Here is a 25872-nt window from a genome sequence, read left to right as displayed (position 1 = left end):
ATTAACGATGCAGTTGGAATAGCTGAGGAGCCAATCGTGTACACAAAGCGGGCAGACACGGTCAACAAGAAGCTTAACAGGGATTGGGACACTGTGGAAACTCGGCCAGAATAAGCAGAGCAAATTTGCATTCTGTTAGAATTTACATCTGGTTAGAGATGCGTTTCACAAATAAAAAAAGCCATCAACTTTTTCGGTCCAATCATGTAATAAGGCAGTGTTTTGACACAACAGGAGATTCCTGATTGGGGATTTAGGCAGCATTGTTACAGGGGGATTTTAGCTCTTGTGATCTCGCCGGCTGAAAGTCGATGTTTTCTCCCTCAAGCTACTATAAATATCGAGCAGGTTTCAGTGACACAGCAGCTGCTGGAGAAGTGCTCAGTGCTCCGCCAGGTCAACTCTTGACAGTGAAAGTGACCAAAAAAGGTTTGATTGGCAGAGGCTAGTAACCAATTAGACACTAAACTCTTCTGTTGAGTATCAGCAACTGTCAAGTTCAGCAGGTTGAGAATTAATATATTCTTAAATAATCTTTTAGTTTTAGACTTTTATTTACTCAAAGTTCTTATAATGTTGCTGGTTAACAACGTTTAATATTTGTGAACTTTGGCTTGTTTTTGATTAAAGGTTCTGTGTTTAGAATTTAGTGACATCTTGTGGTGAAGTTGCATGTTGCAGCTGAATATCCCTCACTTCACCCTCCCCTTCTGAAGGTGAAAGTAAACCTGTGGGAACCTTCAGTTGTCATAAAAACTCAAAAGTTGTTTAGTTTGTCCAGTGTAGGCTACTGTAAAAAACATGGCGGCCTCCGTAGAGAGGACTGTTACCAAGGTTGATTGAAAGTATTTAAATATAACGGGCCCATTCTAGGGTTAAGAAAATAACAATTCGTACAATTTAGAAGGAAAAACTAGTGGAACTTTAATAGGATATTTTATATTCAATTTCTGCCGACAGGTCTTTTTCACCTAAATCTTACACACTGGACGTTTAAAAGGTAACCCAGTTATTAAACTAAACACTGCACTTTCATAAGGTTGGATATCTCACAGGAAAATACATTGTTTTCCAATACTGGCTTCACCTGGAGTTCAACTTTGGTGAACTTTGACCCCAGAGATGTGTGGGACAGAAAAGACTATAAAGCTGTTTTCTTAGATTGAGTAGAGCAACATTTAACTGACCTTAAATGAGCGGTCGCCCTTGAAATGAAATGTAGAGATTTTTTTAATAAAGTCTGAGAAATTTTATTTTCCTATCAAAACTGAGATTTCAGGATGAATATATTGGCAGCAGTGTTAAAAAAAATTCTAAGAAACCTCAGCAGCCCAGGACTTCATCTCATTGTTCTGTAGTCTCGTCTAAGTCCATTGACATGTCCCTTGTTTCCAGCAGCATTAATGCTCTTTGATCAGCCATTTATTGGAGTGAAGTCTCTCTTTTGCTTTCGCAGCGCTCTGACGTGTGAGGAGCTTTGATTCATCGAGCGGAGAGGATACAGACGAGGAGAAGAGTCACTGCCGACCTCTCACAGCCGGAGTTTCTTCACAGCAGCCGAGACTGGAGCAAAGCCGGGACGCTTTCAGCAGGAGAGACACACTGACCTGGATCCCACCTTTTCAAACACATGGACATTTTGTTATTAATGATAAGCACATAAAACACATGATCTGTTAAATCTCATGAAGGGTTTTAGTGTGTGGGAAAAAGATTTGAAGTTGTATTTTTTATGTGATTCATTATTTTTGTTATTATTTGAGTTTAGAGTCTCCTATGAGAACTGCATTCAGAAGTGCACATACCTCCTCCATGGCCTTACAGTCTCCATTCGAATCTACACACTCACAGATATCAGCCAGTTTTTTCATCAATTATTCTCTGGGAAAATGGTGAAAAACGGCCCCACAATGTTAAAGAGAGTGAGGAAAATAAATCCTGGATCTACCCACCATATCCTCCTTGTTGTCAGTAATAAATTATTGTGTAAGAAGCTTATTCAGATGGACAGACATAACTGTTGTTGAATACGTGAAGCTAAAACAAGGAAAATATTTATTTAATTTTGTTTTATCTTTTTATTTACAAACAATCAGAAAATGTATCCACATAGGTTGAATAATAATAATCATTTGGAAATTCTGAATCACATGAGTTTTTATTTCATGAATTCTTTGTAAATGTATCCTTGTATTTTTTATGGTTAAGTTTCTCTACAAGAAAAGTGAAGCTTGTTGTGTTTTGTTTTGCGTCACAAATACAAACTAGTGGTAGATCCGTGGACCCCCACAAGCCAGTGTAGCCCGAGTCTTAATGAACATGGGCACACAGACAGAAATTCGCAGCCAAATAAGAGAATAATAAAGGCGTCTAAATCCTAACAAGCTCGTCTTTGTTCTTCCACTCCACCCACCACAAGTTGGCTGTGTGAACGCAGGCATTGTTGCAGCTTTGAGGGCAGCTCTGAGAGTTCCATGCCCACCGGCCTTCAATCACATGGGATGTCTGAGTTTGACAGTATAAAGTCTTTCTTCTAGAACAAAATAAGACCCCTAAGCAGTAGTGGATGAGCTGTTAGTAACCACACGGTCCACAGGGAGGTAGACCCAGCACGCTAGTACAGAATACACAAAGTGTTGGTTAGGGATAAGACAATGGAGCAGTGGAAAACATTCCTGGATGCTGCACCGCTCGTACATTCCTCACATGTGCCCACAGAGTGTAAAAATTCAGTTTTACAGAATGAAGACCTGAAGAAAGGTATACTAAATATCTTAAAATATTGAGAAACCACAATGTTATGTTAAATGATTGTAAAATTCAACGATGTAGGATATATCCAAAGCATCTCTTTCACTTGAAGTATTGATCCAATACAAGTCACATTCCTGCAGCGTTCCGTCGTTACACACGTGTTTGTGTCCATCTTTGACTTCTTGTACGTTCACCAGTGAGGACGCAGCGTGAGCGTCCACAGGAGCCGTGAGCTGGAGTTGGCTCCTCCGCTGCTGCGTTGTAAGTTATTCACTCACTGGCAGCATGGAAGGATTAATTCCAGCCTTACAGGAAGAAGACACCACCGCTTTCTGCCTTAGCCAAATCAATAGGCAACATTCTTTCTAGCATAGCAGTCAATACACAACACTTAAGGTGTCTGAGGAAGCTAAAGAACACCAATAATTGTTATTAATGCCTCACATATCCCCAAGCATTGCATTTAGAGGCAATAAAGGTCTCGCCGGCTCCAGTAAAGTGTGTTTGAATAGGATCTGTAGGAATGTAACGCAAAAAATACTAATATATAATCAGTGTCTTTACAAATAACCTTTCTGACAGACTTGGGAAATGTAAGTCTCACTTATGGTGTGATGCTATAGCACGGTTTGTGTGAAATACCATGACATTTTCATGACATTCATGGTCTCGATAGGTTGGATCCAAACTAGAATGAGCTCATACCTGCGCTTAGGCCCAACAGTCCCCTTCTGAAACCACATTTAAAACAACGAAATGGCTCATAATCATCAATATTCTCTTAGGAATCGGTGAAACAAGAAAAACAAAATTGTCCACATTTTTCCATAGGCCATGTCCCTCCCTTCCATAGAATTTCTTAAACAAATGCAGATAAAAACATAACCTCCTTGGTGAAGGTCATGAAAATGCTTATTCATCTCTATAGCCACCATGAGGTTACATTTTTGAGGTTTCACTGGAGTTTCTCAGCCATTGAACTGATTCGATTCTAAAGAATAATTAACCGATACTGGTAAATAGAACATGTTCATGGACTCCAACACTAAACTAACATGGTGAACATTGTGAATATTAAACCTGTTAAAGATCAGCATGTTAGCATTGTTATCATTGGAGTACGAGATGTGTGATGATATTATTCAGCTTCTGACATTAAACATTAAACATTAGCAGCTCATGTCCTCAACAAAGTTTCACACTAAAAATAAATGTTGATTTTTGTATTTTCACCAGCTGATTCTTTCTCTTCTTGAGAAAGTAATTTTGAAAACGCAGTTCAGTTACTCCACCTCCACGAAACAAAACAAAACAAAACACCACATCACACAATATTAAAGAAATCCTGAACCACATCCTTCCACAAAGTTCCGTGATAATCCATCCTGTAGTTTTTGTGTGAAGAAGCTAACAAGCGGACCTCCTCCTTGGCAGAGGGGATAATATTAAAACACAAAATCGGCACATTTCAGGATTTCAGATTTTATTCTGTTTAAACCACACACACACACACACACACACACACACACACACACACACACACACACACACACACACAGTTGTCTGGTTTTAAATATTTCCTCTGTGTGTGCTCTTCATGGAGCAGGGACACAAACAGGCTCTAAGTGCACCAATCCACGGCAGCTATTACACATCGTACACAAAGCCACTTTATCAGTGTGCGCAGTTATCAAGTGAAGGACAGCGAACAACAAGCACACTGCGCTTCCTGCTCCATCATAAACCACATGTGGGTTCAGAAGTGGTGAAGGTAACAGAAGACGAGGGCGTGTGTGTGTGTGTGTGTGTGTGTGTGTTTGGGGGGGGGGGGGTATTCTAAATTCAATCAAGTGAAGGCCATCTCCAGCAGGGTACCAGCGAGGGAAGGGGGGGGGGGATGAGGGGAAACTCAGCTGAAGTTTCCACTGGGCCTGCTGTGCTCCTAATACAGCCTTGGATGTAATTGGGTCCCAGAAGGCTGTTCATTATCGGGGGGTGAGCGAGGCAACAAAACAGGAAAAGGGGGCAGAAAGCGAATGAAAATGTCTCATTCTTTGCTCGGTGCCTCCGTCCCGGCACCATTATGGGACAAGAGTTAATTAAAAGAGCAGTTGATGCGCCTGTTTTTCTCATCAATCTCACTTCTGCTCTTATTAAGTTTGTAATGACAGCGGAGCTTGTGCCTGTCTGCCACCAGACACAAAAACAGGGGGAGGGGGCGTAATGTGAGGGACGGCTCATCTCCACAAATCTCACATGTGGTCAACAACTAGCGTTCACTGTAATCCCAGAAGTCTCAGGGCGGCGATATACGTGTTCGCCGCAGAGCCGCTCTCTTATGAAAAAAAGGCTGCGTCTTTATTTCGGGGTGTGGCAGCAGAGCCCATTTAAGAGGCGTGGCTTTGCGCCCTAATCCCGCGGCTCCCGTCTCCGCCGCCTCGGAGGCCATTTTAATTCCCTCCATCATTACAGGGACCTTCCCTGGAAAGCTTTGGTAAAGGTGACTGCTGACACTGTCATTCACAAGGACTATTTCAAAATGTCAGCCCGTCGCCGAGATTTGTCTCATTAAAGTTGGTGGAGTCCATTATATCCGTCCCCTCCTCCGCCTGCCACACTCAATCAAGGCTTCTCGGGGAATTGAGGGGGTCAAGGGAGCGCTCATAATCACGCTTATTTGCATGAGGGCTACAGTGAGACAGACGACACTGACCAACAGGAGGGGGGGCAGCGGCAGCACACAGGAACACACTGGCAGTCGCTGCACAGTCAAATCACTTCAGTCCCCCCCCCCCCCCCCAAATTGACGGCAGCCAGTGAGACGGGGTTCGGTCGAGAGACGTGAAGACATGTCAGCGTAACCGCGGCGAGGACACGGCAACATCATCCAGGCTTTTGTTCAACAGTCTCGTGACCTGAAGATTTACATAGAGCTTCAATAAAGCCAGAGCCGGGATCCACCCACACACACACACACACACACACACACACACACACACACACACACACACACACACACACAGAGCCTCATCTAAAGCACATCAGCATCTTCACAGCTGAGGGCTTTCAAAGCCGCGGGATCACTCATGTAGATGTGTGACATCTGTGGGTGCGAGTGGGGGGGGGGGGCGGACCCCGGCTCGTGTTTCCCTCTGATCACTCACACTCGCCTGAGCTCACGATTGTGAGGTTGACAATGAAAACAACCATTGTGAGGATTCCATGATGTCGCTCACAGGACGCCGCCGTGTTCACGTTGTTTGGTGGAACTCGTGTTCGCACGTGTGACCGAGGCCCGTGACCTTTGGTCGGTCATTAGAACAAGGTCGTCACATGTCGCAGTTTGGACAGGAAAGGAGGTGTGGAGGTTTTTCAGACCAGATAATCATGTCCTCGTCATGTTTGCTAAAGCTACTGTGTATTTTTGACAAAAAATTATTACCAATGAACAGTTTCTGTCAAGTAAAAATGCCGAACATCACCTGACTGCACCTCAACATGTGAAAATCTCCTATTCGTTGTTAACTTAACTTTAGATTTTTGATCATTGGCAGAGGCAATTGTCATCTGTAGAGATGAAACGATTACTTTTCAATTATTTTACAGAAAATTACTCAAATATATTGTCAAACAAAAACACCACATGTGATTTCAGCTTCTCTTTGTTATATGCTCGTAAGAGGAGTATTGTTAGGCTTTTATTGTCTATCGAACATCGAGGAATTTCATGTAGAGCAGAAACAACCTGTCAATCAATTCATAATGAATCAGCAAGTGTTGTTTAACAGTTGAAGTTACTGCAGCAAAGTCAGTGTTTAAAGAAAAATAAACTATTAGTGGGAGCTGCAGCTGTTTTTGGTCATTTCCTGTTGAAGCAAGTTCAACACATAACCTTCGGCTTCCAAATTATTTTTATTTGGGGATTTTCTCAACAATTTCTGAACCAAAATCCATCATACAAATTAACATTATTTGCATTTAAAACCTCTGATTAATTCATATTTGTCATTTGACTTGTTTGTTGTGGAAATATTATGTAAAAACCCGTTGATCCATAAGTAATGAATACATTAATAGATGAAAGATTTTGAGATACACCTCAAGTGTCTTTACCTGCAGTTTCTGATTAAATCGTTTTTAAAAATTTAAAAATTTAATTTATTTAATTAATATAATTTCTTTTCTTTTCTTTTCTTTTCTTTTCTTTTCTTTTCTTTTCTTTTCTTTTCTTTTCTTTTCTTATTTTAAGCAACCAGCTGTTCATCAAAGTAAAATACATGTCCCTTACTGTAGCCAGCAGGTGGCGCTGTGATTTTAAGTCAGGATTTCTTTGTAGATGTCATCAGGCCGTGACTCTTGTCTTACATGTCTAGTTTGGACCATGCAGTCTATGGTTTGGACTCGATTGGACCAAATATGTCTGAGATACAGAACCTCATGTTTTGATGCTGTGTAATCAAACTTTGAGGCCGTGCCACGGTCCCACCGTGTGAAGATAAATCGATCTTTGAGTTTTATCTCCATCTTGTTGTGATGACACTCATCTCAATTTGAAGTTGATCTGATGAAAGCCTTGGGACAAGTACATCAAAGTAAAAGTGTGGAATATGGCCAAAATGGCCACTAAAGCCCAAATGGCGGGCTTCCTGTTTGGTCTAGCATATCTATCCAAGACTTATTAGTTTTTTATGAAAAGACACGTCCCTATCGATTTTTGTACATGTCTGCCAAATCATAGGCTGCACTTTAGGGGGTGCAAGTCAGTTATTTTGCCACAGCCATTCCTTAAAACCATATGAATATCTTCGGGGGGGGGGGGGGGGGGGCTGTTAATACACACATGTAGTTTGAGTGAGATAGAACCAACAACACTGCGAGTTGATGAACTTTGATGCCACGCCATTAATATGGCGTTCGACGAAAAGTCACAGTAATCTTATGCCTACTACATTATCAATGTCTTTGGACCCATTTCATACAGTTGGACATTATTGCGATCAGTGGATGAGGAAGAATACATCCAAGTGTAAGATCAGGCAGTTACTCTTCTAACATGTCTAGTTTGGAAAACTATACTATATTGGACTTGTATGTCAGAGATACAGAACCTTGTGTTTTGATGGCGTGTAATCAAACTTCTGGTCATGATGCACCTGGGCTACAATTTTTGTGAAGATCGGTCAAAGGGAGACCTAGGGGCTGCGTTCCAGGGGGCGCTGTTGAGCCATTTTGCCACGCCCATTTCAAATTACTCCATAATACAAAAATATCCCTAGGTCTTGAATTTCCTGCAAAGTTACATGATTTTTTTAGCATGTCTAGTCCCTGAAAAAGCCCTCCAAAGGGAAATAATAATAGTAGTAAAAATCCTTACAATTTCTATACGGCCTCCCACCATTCGGTGCTCGGCCCCGAATAAAATCACTTCGGCTTAAAAAAAACTAACATTTATTTTATTTTTTTTCATTTACAAACAATGTTCAAAGAAAAAACAAAAAAAATCCGTTGGATGTCCTGCAGCTGTCTGAGTCCCATGATGAAGAGAAAAACACACATGGCCTCGACTAAACAGTTTCCAGTTTCTGATCAGCTGAGACGTCAGAGGAGGGCAAGCATCAACAGAAACACACGCTTTACTCATTTAAAAAGATGTTGACAAACAGAGAAGCACAAAGGAAACCGCTTTGAACACAAGGACCATGAAAGTAAAACAGCTGATGTGTTTAATCCGGCGTGCGGATGTTTTGGATGAAGCAAAACTGTGTCACGTTACGATGTCAGAGCTGGAAGTAGAAAAAGGTCAACTGCCTAAACATGCATGAGTGTGTTGTGTGCGTATTTGTATATAGATGCAGTGTGTGGAGCCACTCGGGCAGTTTGAATAGTGCTTCAGTCTCGTGGAGGAGCACTTCACGTCTCACACACTGTTCAAGCTGCAGCAGCAACACAAAAAACGACAGGTAGCGTTGAAATTAGATGATCACTGTTTATCACTGATGATACAGTCAGGATGGAAAACAAACCCAACATAGAAAATGAAATGTTTCCCCTTCAGCTAAAATCATGAAAGAGATGTTCGTAAAAACTCTTCTGAGCCATGTTCACATATAAAAACAATACAGCCTTCCTAAGATTGTATCAACAGCTGAATGACGAAGGTGGAGGGAGACTCATCTGTGGGTCTTGTGCCTTATACAAGTTCTCACTCTAGTGGTCATTACATGAACTGCAGGTGGTTATGGCCATGCTGGGAGGGACGGACAGTTGCTAGAAGCAAAGTGTTTCTTCATGCCGGTGTCGTCCAAGTGTGGATGATGGCGAGTTCTCAGGAGCGGATGTGGTTGGTGGTTGGTGGGATTTAACGTCCTGGAGGAATGTTACAGCCCGAAGCGTGCAGGGGTGCGTCTGGGGGTCATGGGGGTGGGCTCTTTTCTTCCTGGTGTGCAGATCTTCACCGCCCTGAATTAGAGAGGGAGGGAAAGTTTTAGTTTTGAGTGACGATACACTTTTCAGTCTCATTTTCTACATTTAATCACACGCTAAACACGGCTGTTAGGTTTAGTGAGCAGGTAGAAACTGAACGTAGCAGCCGCACTGGAGAAGAGTGGAAAGAGGAGCTGGTGTCTCGGTGAGGAGAGTCGGGACGTAGAGCCTGACGCCTCTGACAGCACAATCTATCATCTTTAATTACAGCGGCGTGACACCCTCATACTGCCCACACGTCCCCCGTCTCTCCATCTTCCTCGCTCTCTCACACACACACACACACACACACACACACACACACACACACACCTGCAGCAATTACAACCATCAGGCCATAACCCCCTTCTGTCACTGTGTCCCTCTCTCTGTTCACTTCAGGAGAAATGGTTGTTCCTGATACTCAGGAGTCGACTTGTTTTATGACAGAGATTCTCACATGGAGACAGGAGCCTGACTGATACGGAGATTTAAACAATGATTCTGATACCAATATTAGGAAATACAATGTTAGATACCAATATATCAAACCGATAAATATATTATATTACAAATTTGTCAATAATTCCTAAGATTTTTTATGGCAAAGAAATATAATTGAAGCTTGATCATTTACAGTTTAACCATCCTGACTATAACTATAAATTAAAAGATAAACTGAAGAGCTATGATACAGAAAATATTTTTTATGTAAAATGCAAACACGAATGTTGTTTCTTATCGGCTAATATCTCCGAGATGATTTATCGGTCAGGCTCTAACATAGAAATGAAGAGTTCATGTCTAGGATTTAAACGGTTTCCATTTACTATTCTGCATGTAAGACCAGATTGTAAATTACAATTTAGAAAATAATGCTACTGTGCTTTAAGACATGTTTTTAACCTGCATTTTAGGAGAAGGAACCCTTTGATTTCCATTAGTTTCTATACAATATGAACATATTTTACACCTGGACTCGTTTTTTGTCAGATATATGTTATTAAATCAAAGTGCTCATTGGATTATCACAAAACAACCTTTAATAAATATTAAATTATACGTGATGCATATTGACAGAGATGAACAGAAACTTTTGTCTACCTGAAGTTGTGGGAAAGTGTTACTGGTTAAAAATAGGAACATGTTTTATCCCCAGCTGTATGAGAAATACATCTAAATAAATCACAAATTATAAACTGGAATTATAATCTATATTAAGAAACATCCTAAACTCAAAAAAAACAGAGCTGTGCAAATCTGACGATGGATTTGGTGCCAGCGCTCAGCATCAACTAAAGACCCATTTATTTTAGTTTTACTAGTCTATAACATGTGAGGAAAAAGGTGAACAATGTCCGTACGTGCCTTGAGATAAGGTTTGTTGTGATTTGGCTATATAAAATGTTGAATTTTGTCCCAACCCCAAAGATAATTCGTTGAAAGAAAAACCCATAAAAAGAAGTTTGAGAGGTTCAGTGAGGTTTAATACGCTATGCTCTATAGCCCTATGTAAATTAAATGAGGGACAAGTTGTGCTTTAGACCTGTGGGTGCTTCACATCATCACACCACTGATCTGTGCTGGTGGGCAGGCAGACAGGTGATGAGCAGCCGCCACATGAAGGAAACGTTTCATCATGGTGGCACTGAACTCGTAGAGGAAACGCTTGTGAGGCCGCAGGACAAAGGAAGCCGAGAGCCCAGGAGAGCCTGCAGTGTTCATTATCAAATGCTCAGCTTCCTCTGCCTAAATCTAATTCATAATCACACTCCAGGTATACGATCAGTTTCAAAAGAACTGTCACAGGCGTCGTCACACAAACTCAGGACAGATAAACCGGCTGATTAATTAACTATAAAGGTTCTTTTTAAAATCTGTCTTTATAACATTACCTCTCTCTGTGCAAAGCTCGTGGGCTGGTGTGAAATTAATTTTTTGGTCTAATTTGAAAATGAACGTTCTCCTCCGTTCCCTGCTCTGCTATGGCACAATTTAAATTGCTGCAGTAATGGGGGTCAGCCAGGAGTCAATATTATTTCTTTTTGTCTCGTCTGGAGGGACCAGAGGTGAGAAAAGCTCATCAGGAAGAGTGAGAGAGTTGGAGGAGAGAGAGTGGGAGGAGGGAGGGGAGAAGATATGGATTGGCAGCGGGCTAGGTAAATTAAACGTTTCTATCTGGACTGTGTATGGAAAATGGAGGCCATGGGGGACTATTGTTGGATGAGCCCGTGTGTTGAGAGGAACCAAAATGAAGAGAGATGGTCGCAGACTTACTTAACACTGCCGGTGTTGCTCTTCTTATCCTGCTCCTCTCGGCGCACTTTCAGCTGCTCCTCAGCCATGGACATCTCCTCCTCCATGCTGGTGATCTCCTCCTTGGCTCGACGACGGTTCTCCTGAGAAAAGGAAATAATAAGACAAACATTAAGTTAGATTTTTGATACAGAACATAAATAAGGTGCATTCAAACCTTGACCATTGACATTAAAATGCTGCGATAACGTTTATAGGGTTAAGTGTAAATAATGGACATTAAGGTCTGTGTCACAGTCTAGGCTTTTGCACAACAAGTCGGACATTTAATTTTTGTATACGCGTTCATCAAATAAAAATCCTCATGCACAGAAAGTTTGCACACTGTGTCCGATGCATTTCACTATTTGTCTTGATTCGCAGTTCAGGAGAAAATGAAGTTGAGCATTGAGGATGACTTTGAGGTTCCGTCACTTCTTGAAAAAAGAAGAAATTGAAAACACTGGATCCATCCAATCTTGAGAAGTTGTCAGGAGAATTTCATCTTCATCATCATTTCAGCAAAGACCTTCAATGTCCCCGTTTATCTAAAAAGTGCTGGTCAGTAAAGTTCTTCCACATCAAACTGGGGAAATCATTTCTTAACAGCTTCCTGCACAGGGTCACTATCATGACGACACAGGAAAATATTTTCCTCAAACAGATGGAAGCACACTATTGTTCAGAAGTCTAAAACGTCAAGACCCGACCAAAGGTTGTAAGATAAACCCGAGGGGTTGCGAGGGGATGTTTAATGTCATATTTAAATAATGGATATATTTTGAAAATGTTATTCCTTAAAATTATTCAAAAAGAGGTCACTGGTTTCATTCCAGTAACCTCTTGACACAGGTATGAAACCATAAACAAGAGGTCACTGTTTCCTTACAAGAGGTCACAAGTCCAGATAGTTCTAAACAACTGGAGCAGTAACAGTAAGCTCTCCCTGTATTAGAGCTAAGGGACAACTTCTTGAACTTCAGAAAATTGGCCCCATACCAGAAGTACACAACACAAGTGGTCTATTTATATACGTTGTAAATGGACCTAAAATGCATTGAGGCAGTACTGGCCACGTCTCGTCTTACCGTTCTGCTTTTCCCTGCATGTTTGATGCTGTAAAACATGGGTCCCATTTCTGCCAGCCACTCTCCGTCCACTGAGGTGACGCACTGCATGTACTCCTATAACACAAAGCACAAGTTTAACATCAACAGCGCGTGTATCATTAATTGTTTTCATGCTCTTAAAGTTACTTAGTGAACAGATTCCGTACCTTGGTGGTCATGACAAGCTCGTGGTAGATGATGTAGTCAGGGGTGTAGCCCATACCAAACAGAGAGCTGGTGGGATGGAGGTGGCAGGGCATGCCCGTCCTCACGTTCACATATTCACCAATACCCTGGGAGCAAACACAGGCAGAAATAACACATTCAATGTGTCACTCAGAATTTCTGGATGAGGAAAAGGGAGCCTGTGCTGAAGTTTAACTGTGTGTATATTTGTGTGTGTGTGTGTGTGTGTGTGTGTGTGTGTGTGTGTGTGTGTGTGTGTAGGCCTGTCGCGATATGCAATAAATCAATTAATTGCGCGATAAATTAAAATGAGCGATAATTTTTTGCCGGCTGCAATAAATTCAGGGATTAAAGTTTTCCGTCGCTATGACGGATTTCCGTCAACTCCGCTCGCATAAGGCTAAAAATGAGATCGATGCAGATCCCATCCGGCAGTCGGCCGCGGCTGCCGGTGGACAGACTCTTGTCTCCGCGCTGCCCGCGCCCCGCGTGCGTCAGGGCTCCCGTGCAGGTGTGGGAGGATCTCCTCGCGAGCCCTCTCCCAAGCGCTGGCTGGCCCCCGCCGGGCGCATTTCCTCCGTGGTGCGCCGCGACGGCTCCGGGTCGGCTTGGAAAGGCTCGGGGCGGGAGGAACGGAGACCACGGCGAGAAATGTTACACAAAAGCGTTCGGGGGGACGAAGGCGGGCGGAAGCCTGCCAGCGACAGCCCCAGCCGCGGAGACACGGGGTCTCCGAGCGGTCTGACACAGGGGTCTCCGCGGAGACACGGGGTCTCAATTGGCTCAGGCACCTAAGTCAGAGTCACGAGTCAGAGTGTGTCTGTTTTGTATTTATTTTTATTTAAGTATAGTGTAAACTTTTGTTAACAGTTCATATATTATTCATAGTTTTAAGTTAAAAAGTTTTTGTATTTATTTATATTTATAATCTACTTTAAACAGTTCATATATTTGGCAATAAAAAAGTCTTTCTTAAATGTCTTCCAGATGTCCAGTTCCAGTGTTCTTTAAAAATAAAAGTTTATTGATCTTCGAAAGGGTGTACTTGCATTATTATGCCATTATCATTATATAAGTTGAAAACGGTGTCAAAACGGCAATATTATCGCTTATCGCAATAATTTCTGGGGCAATTAATCGCACAGAAAATGTGTTATCGTGACAGGCCTCTGTGTGTGTGTGTGTGTGTGTGTGTGTGTGTGTGTGTGTGTGTGTGTGTGTGTGTGTGTGTGTGTGTGTGTGTGTGTGTGTGTGTGTGTGTGTGTGTGTGTGTGTGTGTGTGTGTGTGTGTGTGTGTGTGTGTGTGTGTGTGTGTGTGTGTGTGTGTGTGTGTGTGTGTGTGTGACTATGGTTGCATTTTAAGGTCAAAGCAAAGCAGGTCATCTGGGCTAATTTGCTTCTTCACCTGGCTGAGGCAGCAGGAAAATAAATTACGTTATAAATATATCCAGCACTGCAGGGATTGCTTGGGTTGGTCGGCTACTCAGAAGTTAAACTGAAAACCTTGATTATATAGTCATGATTTCAAATTCCCTTTCAGATCTTTGCACTGTATTAATGTGAGGCCAGACAGGATATTTCACCACTCTGTAATTATGCTGCCACAACCATTTGCCGCTGGGCGTAACATATTAACCGAGGAAAACCCACAGAGCAGACAGTACCTTTAGCTTGGCAGCCTGGTGGAAGTAAGCAGCACATATGCACTTCCTGAGTATGTCCCAGTCTGAGCCACAGGAAACCAGGTTCATCCTCTGCTGCACCATGATGTCCTTCAACTGAGAGCGCACCTCACGCACCTGCACAGAACAGAAAAATACTGGAGGTTAAACTAGAGATATAGAAACAAGCTCAAATCAAATGTTTAAGGGGAAAACGCATCACAAAGCATCAAAAAATGAATGATCAGACGTTGCCATATTTGCATATTTACTGACCAGGCCTCAAAGGACCTAGATTGTATGATACATGTATTCAAACATCAGAATAAAGGTAGGAAATCATCCAAAGTGTAATCTGAGATGTGCATGTAGGAATTTAATGAGCAAACTGAATGACAGGTTTCCACTGAGCAGTGGGAGTCTGACCTTGCGCATGGCCTTGGTGTGGATGAAGTGGTCATTGCACCAGATGCTGGAGTAATTGTTGTTCTTCCACTGCATGTACACATTCAGGTAAGTGAGGTGGTCGCTCTCTGGGACTGAGAACTTCTCCCTCACCTGGTCACTCTCCTCCTCGCGACCCTGTAACGCAAAATGGAATAAACACTCGTTTTTGACAATGTGGTAGAAACAGGCTGTGAACAAAAATGTATTTTTCAGCACATCAGAGCGGGAACAACGTTAGCATTCAAATGGAGGCAATCTCTTGCAGACCTGGCAAATTTAAGTCCATTATTCACACTCTGTTCCACAAACTAATCTCTCACCGCACTAATTCTGCTAATTAGTGGCTGGCACAAGGTATAAGGTGGAATTTCTCACTGAAAACTGCCAAAAACAATGTTATTGAAGTAGTGGAACCTGATCTGAACAAGATCAGTAAACTTGTGGGCAGGGAAACCGAAAAATAATCTGCTGAAAAATGTTATACGATATAGAGCTGAGGAAAACTGTAGTCAGGTCCTAATTTTCAATGGGTTCATCACTACAAGTGACCCCCGTATTCATATGAACCCACTATAAATATAAAAGTATGGATCATAGCCACGTTAACATAACAATGTACACTGGAAGAAAGTGCATTTTTCACCTCAGCCGAGGAGGTTATGTTTTCATTGCTGTTTGTTTGTTTGTCTGTCAGCAGGATTACTCAAAAACCACTGAACCTATTTCCATGAAATTTTGCGAAGGGGTGGGACGTGACCCAAGGAAGAACCCATTAAATTTTGGAGAGGATCCAGATAAACAGACGGATCCAGGATTTATTTTCTCACAGATAGGGCGTTAGCCTCTGAGCACCCTCTAGTTTTTTTGAATTTAACAATAAGGTTGGCAGCCTTCCATCTATTTTGTACTGGGACTTCACAAAAAGTGGAGAAACGTTATTTCAGTTGTGCATCAGTATTTCAGTCATAAAGTTACTGTCTCAAATGAGGTGTACTTTTGGTCTGTAGAAGATGGCCGGCACAGACAACATGGAGACGATGATGAGGATGTCAGCACTGCAGGCCATGTCGCAGGACACAATAAGCATCTTGGAGAGGGCAGGGTCGAGGGGAAACTCCACCATCAGACGCCCCGTCGGTGTCAAAGAGCCTGAAAGGGCGAAAGAGAACACAAATACAAGGTCACACAGGAGCATGATCCTTGAAAATTTTTGAGAGGACAAGAATAAGCCAAGTGATAAGCTTCTCCCATCAAAAGCCTGCTGGCGTGAGAGTAAAGCAAGTATAATGTGACACTTATTTGTCTATCGCCGTGAGAGAGCAGGATGAACTGCTGAGAGTTGAGAATACTTGTATAGAAAAAAGAGAGTGAGATCAAAAACTTTGCCAGTTCTGATTTAAATGATTAGACGACAGAGTCTAAGAGGCTTATGAGGAGGAAAAGCAGAGAAGCAGAGCAGCCAGTTTGGGGCAGGTAAGCCTTAATCAGAGATAATCTGCTGTTAACACACCATACAGGGAATCATCAAAAGTCCCCCCTATCCCCAAATCCCTAAATCCCCTGGAATCTGACTAAGGATGAGACAGAAATGAGACCCGACCAGTCAAATCAAACACAGGATCAGTAACTAGGCAATTACTCCACTGGCTAAACCTCAAAACTACTTCCTCAAGGCCTGTTTGCAGTGTCTGCATCACTGCAGCATCCACAACACAAGATGTGTTAGTGGTGTCAGCATCACAATGTAGCAGCTCAGAGCGGCACTGAGAGGAAAATACAAGCCTCAAATCCACAATATCCTCCATCACATCATCATCTCAAAGGGAAGATGACTTAAGCCGTTTGGCCAAACAGTAAAGTATATACTGTATAAAACTGTTCTTGGTAGGTAGTGTCTACTATTAACTACTACTAACAACAAAACAAGTTTTTATGTACATTTTAGTACATTGTCAGCATCTAATTTAATTTATTATTATTTGCTTTACTTAAAATGTACACTGAACATTGAAATGCCTACAGCACTGGAAATTTGGGTTGTGCATTGGCGTGCATGTGAATGAATGAACCTATCCTGTCGAAACAAATAATATGCACTTTTCTTCTCTATTTATTTTTTTATATGCATTGGTATTAGATACATACTCCGTACCGGAGATGGGCAAAGTTATCAGAAAGGTCTAAATGTATTTACGACCCTTTTTAGAAGCCATAAAAATTATATGAAATGAGCCCAAGTTATTTTAAGTTGTATTAAATGTTATTCAACGGAAAAACATAATTTTGTCTTACTCTTGGAAAATAATTAGTTTAAGGACTGTAACTCATTTGCATAATACTTTTCATAAGTAATTGATTAGTGTCCGAAATAAACAGTTACATACTGTAGCTGTATCATGATGACATCATGTGCCTGTTCACCACGCACCTGTGTTGTCCAGAGCCCCTAAGATCCAGAGCTGGTACATGGAGTTGAGCATGTTGTCCTCCGGTGGTGGATCCATGAAGTGGAAGAGAAGCAAATCCTGAACGCCCAGTGACTTCAACAGCAGGACAACGTTGGCCAGGTTGGTCCTCTGGATCTCCGGAATGGTGGCGATCAGCATCTCATTCTTATAAGCACTCTGAGTATATAGCCTGGACAGAGAAGAGGCACAGAGAGAGAAAAAGAAAAAGACAACGCGAGTGAGAAATTTAAACCACCAAGATGTTTGTATATCCTTCTTTGAACAAACACAGCCAGGATTTGTATCTGTTGGCCGTCTTGAGAAGGGCCACTAATGTAAATGATTTTGTTCTATAATATGTGCAGACATGTTAGTTGGATTCCAAGGACCAGGTGAAGATGAACAGATGCAACTTCAGACAAGACGACACAAATCATTTAGGGAAATTAAAGTCAAGGACCTGACTTAAAACATTCTCAACAATTACAGCTGTCTGGTGTGGGAGTTAATATCTGCAGAGCAATGTGAATGTTTAGGGACGTTATGCAACTTTGTGGGTGTGGAAACTTCTATGCGAGTGGAGCAAACCAGCATGACACCAACACAGTTCTTCTTACTAAACCACGATAACTGTTACTACTTGATGTAAAGCTGTGTAAAGAATGTTGACTCATACAAACATAAAAGTATGACAATAATGCATGTCCCTGCTGTCAGGATTCAATAACAAGAATTTATTCTCATTAAAACCTAAGGTTGGGAAAAGCAACTGACTATTACCTGTAACACTGTCCTGGTCCTGTACGTCCTGCTCGGCCTGAACGCTGGTTGGCATTAGCCTGGCTGATGGGATAAACCTGCAGTGCATCCATTCCAATACGTGGATTGAACACCTGTGGACAGAAGAAAACACATAAATGGTGTCAGTTTCATTAATATTGAACAGAGGGAAATGGTTTGTGATAAACGGCAGCATGTTAAGTTAACAGTTTGTTTGAAAAGTGACTGAGGCATCGAAGTACCTTGAGTTTGCAGTATCCTGAATCCACCACAAACATAATTCCGTCCACAGTGAGGGAAGTCTCAGCGATGTTCGTTGCAACAATACATTTCCTCACACCATCAGGAGCCTAGCACAAAACCAAATAAAGGAAATCAGGAGGAGGTCAACTATGTTCTCTCACTTATCTTCATTACAATTATTCAAAGATACAACAAGCAGAATTTGGTTTGAAAATCCATTTGCATGTAAAAAAAAAACAACAACAACAAAAAAAACATTACTAGCAGTGACTGATAAAAACCTTCTGGAAGATCTTGGCCTGGAGGTCAGACGGCAGCTGAGAGTAAATGGGAAGCACAGCAAGAGCTGGAGCCTTCTCCAAGTCTTCCAACCGCTCCACGATCTGATCTGACGTCACCTGCAGGGACAAGAAAATACATTCAGACACAATATGGACAATACTTCTTGTTCCCCGTCAAGAGAGAAAGTTTAGAATAGATAATGAATAGTTTACTTGATTATATATGTATATTACTTTATACGTAGAAATCTACAAACAAATTATTTCATACAAAGTGAAGAGATATTTAATTTACTGTAGGCATTGGAAATCTATATTTATAAGCCTGTGTTTGTAAAAAATATTTATTCAGCATCTTTTCTACATGATATTCAAGTCACAGTCATTTGTGCAATTAATTAATTCACAACAACCACTTTAGTTAATAGATCAGCCATTTCCCTCACCTCAATATCCTCCTGTCCAGGCATGAAAATGAGGATGTCTCCCACCAACCCGCTGAGGTGGATCTGCAGCGCCTGTTTCACTGATGCCTCCACATAGTCCTCCTGAGGAGTCTACACATCACACAACACAACAAATCAGTCCAACACGGAAAAAAACAGCCCGTTACTTTGAATTAGATTACAAACGTAAGGCAGTAGTGCTACTACGTAAAAGTAAAATGGAAGCATAAACATACCTTGCTAAACAAGACGTCTACTGGAAACGTTCTTCCTGGAATATGAAATATTGGTACGTTGCCAAAAAATGATGCAAACTTGTCGGAGTCCATAGTGGCAGAGGTAACGATGAGTTTCAAATCAGTACGTCGAGATACAACCTGGCAGGGAACAGTGGACAAGAGTGACTAAGTTAGTACCACAGAATGAATCACACAGCCACACACAATTGCCTGTTTTGGAAATGCCAAAAACAGATCGGTCTTTAATTGGTGTTAGGTAGTTGTATACTGACCTCACGTAACAATCCAAACAGTACATCAGTATTCAGGGAGCGTTCATGAGCCTCGTCCATGATAACAGCGCTGTAGTGGTCCAGGTCCGACTCCCTCAGTGACTCTCTGAGCAGGATACCGTCCGTCATGTACTTTATCAGAGTTTTCTCTGATGTACAGTCCTCAAAGCGGATTGCATAGCCCACCTGCAGGGAACAGTTTCGATAAATAAATAACCCAAAATACCAAATAGGTTCAATATAAAAAATTAAATTTTTTTTTACTAATTCAATTGAAAAAAGATCCAATATTTAAGCAGCTCCAGTGTTTCCCTTCACTGATGCTTCTCAGTTCAGACCAAACTAAACTCCAGGCCAGGATTGAGTATTCATTTTGTCCACTAGATGGTGGTATTACATCACATATGACTTCATATGAAGTGAGTGCAAGGAGGACCCTCAGAAAGCAATTGCATTCTAGACAAGCTGCCAAAATTAATGAAACTACTTCATCAAAAGACTTAATGTTGTCTATATTTTAGATAATTGGACATTTGATATGGAAACTGTGTAGACACAACATTAAATCTGTTGCAGTCAGTGTTAGTCTGGTCCCAGATCTCAACAATTAAATTCTGTTTTAGAAAGTTAAATGTTATCATCAACAAAGATGTCAAATTATAATCAATAAATCATACAGTTATACTAATTACTACAATTGACTCCTGAATCAATTGTAGTCCTGAATTGACTTTCTCAATGCTCAACTCAATATATTTACAACATTGTCTTTCTATCCAAAGCAAATTAATGTATATTAGACATTCATTTGGTTTGGACAATCAAAGATAATGCAGCGCGTTGTTTGCTCAAGCTGCTCTCACCTCTTCTCCAAGGTTGGTGCCGATCTCCTCGCTGACTCTCTTGGCCACACTCATTGCTGCCACTCTCCTGGGCTGAGTACATCCCACCATGCCGTAGCTGGTGTAACCATCCTCATGCAGGTACTGGGTCAGCTGGGTGGTCTTCCCACTGCCCGTTTCCCCAACCACAATCACGATGCTGTTGTCCCTGCAGACGGACAGTGAAACAGTCCAAATTATAACTCAGTCAAATTAAAACAGATCAGTTTTGATGCAAACACTGTGGGTAACAATACCTAATGATGTTAAGAAGCTGCTGTCTGACAGCGAAGATAGGAAGGTATTGTCTCTGCTGCAGAAGAGTCTTCTTCTTTGCAAACTCACTGCTGGCCTCTGTCTTATCTTTCATGTGGTCTGCAAATTTCTGCTCGGTTCTGTAAGACAGACAAAACAAATCACCAGAAATTAATATGGGTGAGACAATCTCACTCTACACTTCTGTGAATTAAGCCCATGGACGATGAAAAAGAAACTTTGCAATGTCATTCAATTCAATGTTTAATGTTAAATGAGTTGTCACCTGTAGTCGACTTTGCCGTCTTCGCCTACTGCTTTGCCTCCATCATCCTCCTCTTTCTTCTTGATCCCCATGATATCTCCCAACTTGGTGCCTGCCAATTCCCAGTGTTTGTGCTGTGCCTGAAAAGAAAGAAAATCGTTCCAATTATATCAGGCCTTTATGAAGATTGGAGCTTCGAGATACATTTCCATGCACATCCAACAACCATAAGAGATGACAAAGCTTTTGATGTCACATTTGTCAAGTTGTGTTACTTTGCTGATGATCGTTTGTAGTGAAAATGTCATCACTCGACCCGGTTTGTTAAACATGCATAAATTATTCACTGCTGTAAGGAAGTTAGACAGCATCGGCCTTATCAAATGGACAGGTGCTAACCAACGAACCCCATTAACATTTCTCAACAGCAGGGAGAAGATCATGTCTGTTATTTATATATCACTGAAAAAAAAAAAGGACATATTACATATAATAATTTGAAATACATTCTGGTTTTAACTAAATACATCAAAAGCAGTGACATTAACTGTCTATCAACACTATGGCGGGTATACTATTACTTTCAGTACTAATCTGGAACAACCTGCATTTTACCAAACTAAACAACTACTGGTAACTTATCTAGGCCTTGTGTCTTCTCCCTCACCGTGTCAGTTCTGTGCATGTTTGCTACTAAACCATACTTTACATATGATACCTTGCACACTGTTGTTTGATTTAAAATGTATTGGTATTAAGCCTGCGAGAATAAATTATTTGGGTCAATGTTATTTTCTAGTGCCTTAACCATTGAGAGCTGCAGAACATCTGATCACGTCCGGGATGTCTATAGTCATTTTATAGGAATTTTTTACTAACCCCCCCCCCCCCATCATTACTGAATATTACGTTAACCCTCTCAAACAATGTTGAGCGTAACACAGATAGAAAGACAGGATCGCACAGACCTTGTACTGTAAATCAGTAAATTATTAATTATCAATCCAACCAACCTTCTTACGTTCCTTCTGCTCACGGTGCTTGCGGACAAGCATGCTGCCTTTTCGAGAGATAATGGCCATGTCAGAGGTAGGATCTTTCACAGGAATGACAGGCTCTGGCTGCAAAACCAAACACACACACAAAGATTTAATCAAACACAAACAACTCGAGTTCTGACAAATGTAACATCCAAGACACTGAATAATTTTTAAATATTCTAGTCCTGGTCACCTGTTTGGTGAAGACTATTCTTCCATCGAGGAAAGGAGGGACCAGATTGTGAACCAGCAGGTGAACCTTAGCAGCATTGTCCTCCTCAAAGTCTTCATCCACCTCCAACCTCTGCACCACACCACTGGTCAGCATACGGTTGGTCTCCCACCGCTCATTATCCTGAGACAAGAAATACAGCTTGTTTAAAAGACGCGCTAACACATACACAAGCACCAAAACAAAAAAGAAATGCAAATAAATATACACACAGTTTTGTATATGCCTGTGCATGCAGACACTCAGTTCTGAATAGGTTGATATGAAGCACTGTACCTCATTGATCTGTCTCTTGTGGGCAGATATTCTTTTCTGTGTCTGCTTCTGAAGGATTTGTTCTCTTTTCTTCACATATTCTTCAGATGTTGAGGTGAACGGGTTGTGGAACTCATCATATCCTTCATCCATCATGTACCAATCTCTGTCAGCTTGCTGCAAAACAGTGACATGTGATGAATAGGAGATGTAAAGAAAATATTTCTCACCAAAAAATAGCAAATAGCTTTAATAAGGCCAAAATGAGGGACAATTATACCACTCACCTTCTGTTCGTCCTCCCACTGTTCTTTCTCGCCCTCATTATCAAACATAAATCCTCCTTCACCATCTTCTTTCTTACCTGAGGACGAAACATCACCAGATTAAGTAATGGTATCAGACATAGAGTATTTCCATGTTACATGCGGATACAAAATGGCTTGTTTTAAGTATAGTACCTTTTCCTTGTGATAAACGAGGTGTGGAACCCAAATGTTTTCTGTCATTGGCCCACTCGTTGTACTTATAGGATGGGGTAGGCAGGGGTGTGTCGTCAGGGTAACGTCCTCTGACAGACCTAAGCACATAGCAGACAGGTGTTATGTAGGCATCAAGGAGCATTAGTTTCTCAGCAGCTAAGCACTTAAAGTGTGTGATTTTGTGTATTTTTTTCCAAATAAAACTAAGGCTTTGAGGGCAAGGGTAAGAAGGTGTAAGACAAAATTAATATTGGGTGTTTTACCTTTCCCTCCTCTCACTGTCTCGGCCGGAACGATGACTTCGCTCAGAGCGATCGGACTCTCTATTAGACGGGGCCGGGGATGGAGATTCCCACTGGGAATGCCTTGAAGTGGCATAACCACTGTCATCCTCCTCCCAGTTGGAGCGTGAGGGTGTGCCACCATCTGTTTTTAATTAAATTAAAACAAAGTAAAGAAGGGTGTCTTGTATAGAAACGTATGATTGTGCAATTATGATAAAAATAAATAAATAAGATAAACATTGAGCTAAATTACCTCTCGGGCGATTCTGTGGTGTCAGAGGTTCGTCTCTTTTACTTCCCCGGCTGAGGCGATCGGACCAGCCCTCTCGCTGCGAGCGCTCACTTCTCTCTGAACGGCTGCTGCTGCTTCCGCGGCTATGGCCACTATCTCGCTCATCTGACAGAGACATGGTTATCGGTTATTCTCAAAAATGTTGCCTGCTTAACAGGGCTGCAAATAACATGTGCTTTCAATGCTGACTGGCCTACCAACTATGTTTTCAAATACTCAATCCATTTTACAACAGATAAAGAAATTAAATAATCATCAAAATGTGATTTATTATTGTAATGCAATTATGCCATTATTGTAACCCTAAGCACTGTTACATAACTGCTTCATTAATAGCCTCACCTCTTTCATTCCTTCGGTCTCTGCCCTTGTCTCGGCTCCTTTCTCGGTCTCTTTCTTTGTTCTTGTCTTCTTTGGAGGAGGCGTGGACTCCATGCTCACGTTTGTCTTTCTCTCTCTGCTGGTGTCTGCGTTTGAATTCTTCACTGACCCCTCCAGGGCTTGAGGGGGTCTCAGAGCCAGTCGCACGATACTTCCTGCTGGGGAGTCGAAAACAACATTTGACACATTAGTCATACTGCTTTCGTAGCTTACTACAGACAATCAATGAGTAAAAAAGGAACAAAGTCCTGGTTTAATATTTGCTTTGGCATGGACATCTTTGAAAACTGCCAAGAGCTATAATTCTCAATAGACTGGAGTGTCTGAAAATCCATCAGTTTCAACCCACAGGATAGTATTTGCTCGGACACTTACCTCTCTTTCTTAGCACCTGTGTCCTTATCATCGTCTTCTTCATCAGACCCAGAGTCACTTTTACCTTCCTCCCAGTCCTGGTAGGAGGTAACCTTTGACTTCTTTCTATTACTGTCTTCACTTGCATCTGCCTGTTCCTTGCTTTCGCGCTCCTTCCGTTTCTGTGCTGCCAGCAGATCCAAGCCCAGTAAGGACGTGCGTGGGGTGGGTGCCCGAAACACATGGGGCTCATCTGCAGCACTCTTCTGCTTTACTATAAGACCCCCAACTTCCGCCGTTGGATCAGTCCCTTCCAGCCTATGGACCGACACATCGTCATCCATAATCTGTGGAGAAATAATGACGTGTGGAGGAGGTGAAAACATGTAATTTTACTAACTGTTCAGGACAATCACTGACGTTTACATACAGTCATTTCTCAGTTATTGTCACCAATTCATGAATATAACATACATGTTCTTTCTCAATCACCTTATATTCCACAAAATATTCTCCTAGTCCAAACCAAAGTATAATAGCTTTTGTCTTCATCTATCATCAGAACAATAATTTGACCCTTATGTTTACAATCAGCTCAAATGGGCGACGTATTATATTACAGAAATATACATAGAAATGACACAACAAACCAAAATGGTCATAACTCTGCTAATAGGTCGTATCTCATTCAATCATATTTCACCGGCAGCCTCATTTTTAAGTCAATACGTAAAAGATCACAAACGTGGACTCGGCTCCATTGAAGCTTTCCTACTCGTTCAGTGTCAACAGTAACGATGTTACATTTCAATGTAAAGACATTAACACGAGATGGTTTATTGCTGATGTTTTGCAAAAGAAGGAACGCGAAGAAAGTGGAAAGAAGAACGTGTCAGTAAATTCCATATATTTCCACTGGTTTAATGTGAGTCCTGTTAAACGACATGAATCACTCACGTACCTCAGGGAGCAGCTAGCGTTAGCTGAGCCGAGGCCGGCTGCTAACCTCGGGGGAACTGTCGCCTGCTTCTCTGGGTCGGAAATACAGAAAATATCCGAACAAAACAGAGATTTCGGTTCAGGTGATGCAGAAAAAGTGGTCCAGGATATGCAGGACCTGCGTCTGTCACTGATTGTGATTCAAAACGAGGCTTTCGAAAACACGACGTATGTGTTTACAACAAGCAAGACGCCCGCCATTGCTATCCCAGAATTCACCGCGTCAGGAAAAAAAAATCGAGTCAAAGTTTTATTTAAACAATTTGAGTCTCATGGAGTGGAGAGACAAAAAACTGTTTATAAACTGAATAGACTAAATAAACCATAAATATTAACACAATATTATCATTAATTATTATTATTAATTCGAGTCGAGGCTTCGAAGCGTGTGTCAAGTAATCCAGGAAGATCTGTGTCAAGCGCGTATCGAGCATATACATCTATGGTATCGAGGCTTGTGTTGATGACGTATGTGGGGACGTTTACATGACGTTCAAAGCTCTATGGTTCAGAGCCTTGCGAGCCGGCCG

General features: G+C 41.6%; 1 protein-coding gene across 1 annotated transcript; it reads right to left on the bottom strand.

Moving 5' to 3' along the window:
* Positions 1-8185: 8185 nt before the first annotated feature.
* dhx38 (DEAH (Asp-Glu-Ala-His) box polypeptide 38) lies at positions 8186-25545 on the bottom strand. Its single transcript, XM_061067991.1, has 27 exons — positions 25305-25545; positions 24365-24690; positions 23951-24147; positions 23570-23713; positions 23296-23458; positions 23012-23130; positions 22838-22914; positions 22572-22727; positions 22257-22418; positions 22037-22144; positions 21045-21163; positions 20761-20898; positions 20486-20672; positions 19623-19808; positions 19348-19488; positions 19112-19222; positions 18666-18782; positions 18384-18491; positions 18142-18254; positions 17343-17551; positions 15909-16063; positions 14894-15049; positions 14471-14605; positions 12788-12913; positions 12600-12695; positions 11494-11615; positions 8186-9213 (listed from the first exon to the last, which is right to left on the bottom strand). Exons 2-27 carry the CDS (start codon positions 24685-24687, stop codon positions 9132-9134), a joined length of 3750 nt encoding a protein of 1249 aa, XP_060923974.1. The 5' UTR covers positions 24688-24690; positions 25305-25545; the 3' UTR covers positions 8186-9131.
* Between the last annotated feature and the right edge of the window lie 327 nt (positions 25546-25872).

The sequence above is a fragment of the Limanda limanda genome, chromosome 3 (assembly GCF_963576545.1).
Source record: "Limanda limanda chromosome 3, fLimLim1.1, whole genome shotgun sequence".
Lineage (NCBI taxonomy): Eukaryota > Metazoa > Chordata > Actinopteri > Pleuronectiformes > Pleuronectidae > Limanda > Limanda limanda.
Note: the sequence above shows the minus strand (reverse complement) of the source record. Positions and strands in the feature narration are given on the sequence as shown.